The sequence below is a fragment of the Littorina saxatilis genome, linkage group LG17 (genome assembly GCF_037325665.1).
Source record: "Littorina saxatilis isolate snail1 linkage group LG17, US_GU_Lsax_2.0, whole genome shotgun sequence".
In the NCBI taxonomy this organism is placed as follows: Eukaryota; Metazoa; Mollusca; class Gastropoda; order Littorinimorpha; family Littorinidae; genus Littorina; species Littorina saxatilis.
In genome coordinates, this window is record NC_090261.1 from 44,446,051 (window position 1) to 44,455,625 (window position 9,575).

General features: G+C 42.2%; 1 protein-coding gene across 1 annotated transcript in view; it reads left to right on the forward strand.

Moving 5' to 3' along the window:
- Positions 1–9,575, forward strand: part of LOC138953165 (nesprin-1-like) — a gene marked incomplete in the record, with an annotated part of 316,807 nt that overhangs the window by 213,250 nt on the left and 93,982 nt on the right. Inside the window, 3 exon segments of the mRNA XM_070324965.1 lie at positions 87–230; positions 1,486–1,650; positions 9,245–9,571. Of these exon segments, the coding sequence (XP_070181066.1) occupies positions 87–230; positions 1,486–1,650; positions 9,245–9,571 (636 nt within the window).

Genomic DNA, 9,575 nt, shown 5'->3' on the forward strand with positions numbered 1-9,575 from the left:
TTTATATTTCCGTTTATAAAGGTGGAATTTCTTTGCTTTAGTTTCTGACATTTTTTTCAGCATGTGATTGTGTTTATTTTGCACAGATCTACCAGCAAGAGATCCTGGTTCGTATGGAGCAGATGCGACGTCTGACCATGCTCCAGGAAACCAAATACGCGTCTCTGGGTCGAGATGTGCCGTATGAGATGCGTCAGCAGCTGGAGGAAATGCATGACCTGGAGAAAGAGGTAAGGGATTTTGTGGCTCTCTCTTACTTGTGTTTGTGTGAATAAAGGGGGAGGGGTCGTTTGTATGAATGTGCGTACATGTGTGTTGTATTTTGTTTTATTTGACAGTGTTTGAATATCTGTCTTTTGACTAGTATCTCTTTCCGTTGTTTAGGTTTCACTCTGTCTGTCTGTCTGTTTCTTTGTTTGTCTGTCTGTCTGTCTATTTCTTTGTTTGTATGTCTGCACTTAGATCTCTGGTTTTTGAGTCACTTGAGAAAAAGTGACTCTATGTAATCGGTCAGTGTTAGTCTGGCCGGCCGGCCGGCCGGCCATCCGGCCGGCCGTCCGTAGACACCACCTTAACGTTGGACTTTTCTCGGAAACTATCAAAGCGATCCGGCTCATATTTTGTTTAGTCGTGACCTCCAATGACCTCTACACTTTAACGATGGTTTCGTTGACCTTTGACCTTTTTCAAGGTCACAGGTCAGCGTCAAAGGAAAAATTAGACATTTTATATCTTTGACAAAGTTCATCGGATGTGATTGAAACTTTGTAGGATTATTCTTTACATCAAAGTATTTACATCTGTAGCCTTTTACGAACGTTATCAGAAAAACAAGGGAGATAACTAGCCTTTTCTGTTCGGCAACACACAACTTAACGTTGGGCTTTTCTCGGAAACTATAAAAGTGACCGGGCTCAAATTTTATGTGAACGTGACTCCCAGTGACCTCTACACTTTGACGTCTGCTTTGGTGACCTTTGACCTTTTTCAAGGTCACAGGTATGTCTTGAAGGAAAAAAATTGAAATATCATATCTCTGAAACTATTCATCGGATTTGATTCAAACTTTATAGGATTATTCTTTACATCAAATTATTTACATCTGTATTGTGTTGTGAATAGCAATTTCTTCCTGTCCATCTGATGCCTCATATAATATTCAGAACTGCGAAAGTGACTCGATCGAGCGTTTGCTCTTCTTGTTTATTATTTCTTAGTCTCAGACTTGAGTGCTAGTCCTATTTTTACCCATTCCACACCACAGTCTCTCTGTCTCTGTCTCTCTCCCTCCCTCCCTCCGGCCCTCCCTCCCTCTCTCTCCCTCTCTCTCTCTCTCTCTCTCTCTCTCTCTCTCTCTCTCTCTCTCTCTCTCTCTCTCTCTCTCTCTCTCTCTCTCTTTCTCTGCGCACTCCTGAGAACAAGAAAATCTTAATCTTAATTTGCTTTGTCAAACTTCTGTACTCATGCAAACCACTCTGCCCACAGCTATCGGCAGCGCTGAGAGAGAAGATGGAGGAACTGAAACACCTGCGGGAGGACAGAGAAGAGTATCGCGCCACACTGGCCATCGTCACAAAGTGGCTGCAAGAAGCTGACCAACAGTTGCAGGAGAGAATCATCAGCATTCCTCAGACCAGGCATGCTCACCAGGTGAGTTGGAGTGAGACTGAAAGTGGGATGAGGTGTGGGGTGAGGGATGAGGAGGAGATGGGATGCATTGAGGTTGTGCAGTGTTGATACACATTTTTGAATGTGTTTTTATGTCTTTTTGATCCTCTGTATGTGTCTGTCTTTTTCTCTTTTCTCTTCTGTCCATCTCTCTGCTGTCTGTCTCTCTGTCAGTCTGTCTGTCTGTTTGTCTGTCTGTCTGTCTAAGGGTCAGTAGGTGAGTGACAGTTGGTCAGTCTTTGAGTCTATCTCTCTGAGCCTGTTTGTCTTTGTGCTTATGAGCCTGTCCACGACCTTTTATTTATTTATATGGGAGATTTATATAGCGCTTGACGTTCTCTAAGCGCTTTACATATTAATTTCTGCCGTGTGAGATGGACTATGATTGCTTACCTCTACTGATCAGTGGCATATGTTTGCCTCACTGTTTTAAAGGGGTGCAACTCTTTCACAGCCAATAATAGCTCTGACAGAGTTATTTCCAAGCACTGTCTATTTGAAATTGGCTGGAAGTAAGCAAAATAAAAAATCAAAGTTTGAACTAAGGAAGTTTAATGATCATCTGAAGTTATTGCATGGTAGCTTTTATATGTATTCAGGCTGAGTTTTTATAGTGTACATGCGTCCATGTAAATTTGAATGACAGCATTAATTTGAACTGTAAAACAGAAATGATGAGACAGAGGTATGCATTCTGCATGTACACACTCAATGGTACAAAAAAAAGGGTTTTCACTGACCTCCAGGGTCAAACGTTGAAGGCTTTCTGAAGGGTGCGAGTCTGTTATCTGTATGTCGTGTACTTGAGAGATTGACTTATCTCTGTTTGCCCCTGAACCCCTGTCGGTCCTTTTGGCAGGTTAGCAACACACGTCAATAAACCTTTTGATAGAAAATCAATGAGGACCAGATAAAGTTGGAGTTAAACGGTAGCGCTAGGTTTGGATGAGAGTGTGGTTTTACCCTTACCTCTGATTTCTGTGTGTTATCAGTAGCTTGGTTAGAGTTCAGTAGTTGAATTACCCAATTTTTCTTGTTTCATTCCTTTCAATTCTGTTTTTGTTTATTTTTGTTTATTTTTATTTTTTTTAATTCTGTTCTTAATTCCTTTTTGCTACTTGCAGAAAAACGCTAGTTAGAAATATTGTTACAAAAGGTTTATGTTTATGTGCGCCTTGAGTCGCCTTGTGGTGAGACATGTGTGCGTTATAAATTCTCGTATTATTATTTTTATCATGTAGGGAACATCTGTTTTGGTTGGACTTGACTCATTTTAGCCTTTGATTTATGCAGGCCGGTTATTATAGTCATGCCCATTATTCTACTCTTTCTGCATCTCACAATGTGAAAAGGACCACACTATATTTGACCATTTTATAGAGGATGCAGAGTGTGCCACTGTTTCATTAGACTACAGTTGACCCCTTTAACATCCCCGACTTCAATCAATCAATATGAGGCTTATATCGCGCGTATTCCGTGGGTACAGTTCTAAGCGCAGGGATTTATTTTTATATTTTTTATTTAATTTTTTTTTATGCAATTTATATCGCGCACATATTGAAGGCGCAGGGATTTATTTATGCCGTGTGAGATGGAATTTTTTTACACAATACATCACGCATTCACATCCGCGGCCAGCAGATCGCAGCCATTTCGGCGCATATCCTACTTTTCACGGCCTATTATTCCAAGTCACACGGGTATTTTGGTGGACATTTTTTATCTATGCCTATACAATTTTGCCAGGAAAGACCCTTTTGTCAATCGTGGGATCTTTAATGTGCGCACCCCAATTTAAGCCTCTCCCTATACCCCAGCCCACCCCCCCTTAAGATCCTGATTTCTTTGAAATTCTGTTCACAATTTCTGTAAATGTATCCCAATCTTAAGACCTCCTCCTCCTTATTAATTAAGGCCTTTCGATTTTCTCCGATTTTAGAAGGTCTAGAAAGAGAGGTACCACTGTACTGTATTGGTGGACCACCTTTGCCGCCGTGTCTTTAAGGTCACGGTGTCAACAGATGACACCATTTCCCCCTTTGGATGGAAAAAGTGAAGGTCAGGATGGGGCAAAGGGTATGACTGTCGCTGAAGATCGAGTCGGGCCAGTTCAACCACATGAATTCATATATTCATTTAAATATTTATCATAGAGTCATGGAGCATGTTCGAGTATGCTTAAAACATCGAATATGTCTCAATTATGGCGCAGCAAATGTCCCATAGACTTGTTACGGTCACATTCGCAAGATAACGTTTTCAAAGTTATGTCCCGATAGGCATGACTTTGAAGGCCAGCTATTTTTTCCAGCCATACTAACGGTGCCATTTTAACCATCAAATCGCCCAAGGCCAACAGGTGTTTTACAATAAAACTCCCCTTTTAAAGACCTAAACGAATCTGAGAAAGTCAGGCCTTCAAAAGGAAAGGAGTCGTGAAATGGAAGAACATTTACAGAGGTTATTCACGGAAAACCTGTAAAAAAAAAAAATAAAAAAAAAAGGGGGGGGGGGGTGTGGTCCCAAATAGGGGGACTTAAAAACGGGGTTCCACTGTACTACCGTTCTCTACCAGAGATACTGCACACTCGTTCTTAATACAAACATGCAGCCGGGGCTGCTTTGGAAAACCAAGCCCGACTCTCAGGGAGACCAGTAAAAAGAAAACTCATTAAAGCCTGATCTCGAATTCTTTAGGTGTAATTAGACCCCCGCTGCTTGGAATCACAAAAGTCTGAACCTGCGCGTTTAGTACGATATAGGACCTGTTTTCGTTAGGACCGTCTCTCTCTCTCTCACTGTTTCTCCACACAAAAGCTTTGGAGTGTTGTGTTATATGTAATCCAGTTTGTTTTGTGTGTTGACGGCCAGTCAACTGTAAACAGCCATTTTCTTCTACTTTCCGTTCTTTTGTTTGTGGTTTTTCTTCTGGGCAGGTAACTTGAGACACGGGTCTGGTTATTCTGTGATAGAGGGATTATATTGTTAGTGAAAGTGAACATTGGTAGAGCGGTCATGTTCCAGGAGAAGGGGGGGGGGGGGGGTGTATTTGCATGTTTTTTAGTTAGTTTTTTTGTGTATATCAAATTTTGCTCTTCTTATCGAAGGAACTTCAGTAGTGGCCGACACGCGCACACATACACACAAGCAAGCACACTCAAGAAAAGAAAGAAAGAATTAAAAAAAACACGAAAACACAAAACAGACACAAACGAACACATGGACACACAAACCGTGCACAAACGCTCATGCAAGCAAGGACAGCCAAGAAAGAAAGAAAAAAAAGAACAAAAACGACATGAAGACACACATACAGATACAAACGAACACTCATGCATGGATTTCAGTATGATGAGAGTGCGGTTTTCATTCAACTATACAAAATCAGTATCGAGAGTGCGGTCTCCTTTCAACTATATATATGAAGGACGCGCACCTGCTGCAAACGAGGAAAAGTGTCTTCTGCTTATTGTGCCACTGCTTCTGTCAGTACATATAATCCATTTTCTGTTTCTTTACATTTCTCCCGCAACCCCATCCCCCTTTTCGACTTTTTCTATTTTTTATCAAGCAGGTCCGTCTTATAGAATTATTCTGATAATAAATTCCTTTATACGTTTTCTTGTCCGAGATCAAAGCCTATAGCTTCATGATCGAAATTGGCTGAACCCAGTTGCGACAATGATTGATCTAGTGGGTACAACAATCGATATACCATTGGGAGGGCTATTGGGCACCCCCTCCTATTGGTACCCTTGGATAGGAAACCACACAAAAGGGTACCACTGCCAAACAGTACTAAAACCACAGGCACATGACACTGGACTGTGATAGACCCAAATGTAAATAGTTTCAAACACACAGACCACCATGTAAACTGAGAAAGGAAACTAAATTGAATCGGTCCCGAATAGCCAAATAGGTTTAAGAGAATTTGAAAACAACAACCAACATGACACTGGGGTGGGGTGAGCTCTCCTCCTGTCTTCGAATATCAATAGAACAAAAAGTTGTAGGACAGCTCCCCTCGCCTTACACTCAGTGCCCAAGTGCCTGTGTTCAAGACACGGGTAGGTCTCCCCCGGGCCAGGTTCTGTCTTTGCTTGTTGGACAGAGGGTAGTGTATTTGCCTACAAGTCCCGTTAGTTATTAGCATAGCTTACCCTTTGTTATCTGCTAACCCTCACCCCCCCCCCCTCTTCCCCTTCTCTCCACTACACCACCACCCACCCCCTTGCCTTCTCTAAAGCACAGTCCTACAAGTCTCTATACGCTTGTCGGTTTGAGGTTGGTTGAGTTTCTTCTTGGTCTTTGATTCTGACTCGGTGCCAGGGCGGGAGCACCGTGAGAGGGCGGGAGGGGCGGGATCGATCGGGAAGTGATTGATCAACATTTAAAAAATTCCTCCACCTATTGTAGCGTACACGGAATTTACCTTGGTGTGGATTTGTGCTGTATAGTGCCTGCACCTTGCGTTGTAAAGGGAACACGTTTAAAGGTCTGCAAGGTCTCACTCTCAGGTGTTTCTGGAGGACTGCAAGCGTGTGGTGGTATTTTTTGTTTAAAGATTGTTTGGTTGAGCTTTTGTTTGTTGATATCAAGTTCTTGTGTGAAACAACATCGTCAGATAAAGAAAAGAACGGGAGACGAAAAAAAAAAAAAAGTGAAATAATCAGCGACACAATACATTCTGGAGTTACCTGACAAATCTGAAGAATAATTGGAAAAAAATGTATTTGGAAATCTCATGAACTAAACAAGACATTTAAACCTTGCACAAAGTCTTGAGCATTTTAAAGGAAATCAGACTAGGACTTGTTTCTCTGTGTGTGCGTCTGTGTGTGCGGTGTTTGGATTATGAAGTGTGGCAATGTGTCCTGATTGAATTCGTGCTGCATAGCCAGTGTTCTGCCAGGAATAAAGGTCTTTGAGGGGTCTGGCTTCGCACGCGAGGTGAGGCACTTGTCAATATTGTTATGATTTGTGTTGATCTATGGATTGATATGTTATGATAGTGTTCGCGTGTACCTTTTGTTTGGTTTTACACGAAACGATTTTTGTTAGGTTTCAGATTTCGTTTTCTTTTGTCTGTGGTATGTTGCTGTTTTTGTTTGCTTGTAGAATTTGATGTGGTTGTGTGTGTGTGTGTGTGTGTGTGTGTGTGTGTGTGTGAGTGTGAGTGTGTGTGTGTGTGTGTGTGTGTGTGTGTGTTTGTATGCGTGCGTGCATGCGTGCGTGCGTGCGTGTCAGTGTTTAAAGTAAGTCAAACAGTACATTTTACTAGACTGAAGAGCAGCAGAAATAACACTAAAAGCACTGGTATGCGTGTCTGCGTACTCGCCAATAGTGTGGACGGTTTTTGTTTGCTCTCTTTAGGTACCTGGGAGTATTGTAACAGTCACAATGTTTGACTGGGTCTCGAGATCTATAGTACGAGAACAGTTGTGGCTTTGTTGAATATAATTATTGCAGGGGCAAGTGAATATTGGTTTCTCTTGTGTGTAGAACTGTTCGTGGTCTGTGTTTGTTCGTTTGAAGTGGTAACTAAAGGCACACTCCTTCCCATATATTCGACAACGGTTCGTTATATAAGATGTGCCCAGGATTGTACTTGCGATAAGGTCATTCCTCAACTTGAACATACACACATATATATATATACACCAAACATCCAAAAAGGCCGCTTTGGTTTAAACAATTTTATTCAGAAAATTACAAATAACAATGCCGCATACAATCAATTAAATAAATGAGGCACATCAAGCTAAGCTTATAAATGTGCTCTTAAAAAGCAATATAACATCTGATTTGGCGGACGAATACAACGTATACAACGCCTGGTTGCTTTGAGTGAGGGATGGGCATTTGTAAACATTATTTTTGTATGAATCCATTTGGCGGATTTAACACTATTTTTATTATACAAAATGTATTCATAAAAAAATTCGCACACTGCAAATAGAGCAGGTAAGCAGTTGACGTGTGGTATGTTTTTGCGTGAAGGGGTGGTCGTAAAAGCCTGGACAGGAGAACAAATCCGAAAACAGATAGACTGCTAACGGTCCAAAATTCAGAATCAAAAAACAAGTATGGTAAATTTAATATGGTAAACCTGCGATTACAGGACACACTAGGGACCAGTCCAAAGTGTCTAAACAAATTGTGACCCTCCACCACGAAATGAGTCGCATGTCACCTCGCGCGGTTCTGCGCTAGGCTTAATATAAGTCCGGGGAGTGTCTGGTAACGGTGTGAGGGTCACCTTAGTCACAGGCTTATAACTCGAACAGTTTTCGCTCTTTTCTAAAACGGGTTTTCACCACTGGATAGAGCATAAAAAACTCTTTAGGAAAATGTACAAATATGAAAATCATGCAAAGGTGACATACGACTCATTCCGTGGTGGAGGGTCACAATTACTTAAAAATATATAAATACAAGAAATTCCTAAGAGGTAGGAAAAACACCCCCGTCAAAGGGAAATAACCTTCTCAGTTGGTGGCAGTGACTGAGTGAGAATGGTTATTTCCCTTTGACCATGAAGATGTCCCTGTATAAGTCGTTGTATAATTTTAATCCACCAATAACTCCCTAACCGTGTGTTTGACTGGTCCCAATTTTTGTAAGGACCGTCTCAGGAATGTATAGAACCTGTTCACCAAGTTTGGTGACGATCGGTCCGTTCATTCTTGAGATCTATATGCGAACACAAACACACAAACACACAAACAAACAAACACATCCAGTGAAACCTATACACACCCCTATACCGGGGGTGTAATAAAGACCACTGGGTCGAAGTACAGTATAATATGTAACGTTTTGTTTTGTCACAAATGAAACGTTCCAATAGCATTGGCAATAAATACCGTTCTTGTTTTTTGATTCAGGTCTGAGATAGTGAGTCAAATCGTTTATACGGGAAGGACTGCACCTTTAACGACCCCGATCGGAGCGATGATGCAATGTTATGTATGAAAGAATGCAATCGATTGTAGCTTAGTATGTAGGTTTTACAGACGCTAGGGGACTGAGGGTCGATTGCAGGTAACTGTCTGGGTCAGTAATTATAGTCCCCAAGACACGGTCCCAGAACTGAGGGTTGTGCTTCAGGTATATATCATTATTATTGTCGGTTTTGATTCTTGCGGCAGTCTTGTCGTCTTCGGTGTGTGTGTGTGTGTGTGTGCTCTCTCTCTCTGTCTCTGTTTCTTTATGCGCCTCAGTGACGGTACAGAGATTGTCCACTACACTACTGCAGGTCAAATATGACAGAATTCGTTTGCTTCATTCATCTCCTAGCGCTCTTCAAAATAGCAACTCTCTCTAAACGAACCCGATGGTACCTACAATTTGAGACCCCTCCGATAAAAGGTCACCATTCAATAAAGTACAACCTCTGGTGTCCCTTTGTTTATAATCGTGACCATAATGAACGAGCCATGAAAGACTTTCGACTGATTCCCAGTGTGTCCAGTCATCGCTTCAGGTACAACTGTATAGTACCATTCATGATGCAACACATCATCATACAAATCAACGCTAAATCGTTCTTCTCTCTGTGTCATTGCAGACTCTTCTCTCCCAGTTCGAGGAGTTCAAGCAGAGCCTAGACAAGCTGCGCTCCAAGGGAGGAGACATCATCCGACACAGCTCCGACCAGAGCGAGAAGCAAGACGTCCAGAAGACCATCGCCTCCATCAATCACCAGTGGCTGTCTCTGCAGGCGTCCACTGCTGACAGAACTCAGGAGCTCTCGGAGGCCGCAGACCTTGCGCACGCGGTCGAAGACGTCGCCCAGAGCGTGGAGAACTGGGTCGTTCAGGCTGAGGGCGTTGTGGGCGTGGAGCTCGAGTGGAATGATTTTGGCAGTGTTAGGGAGCAGCTCAAGTCTCATAAGGTGA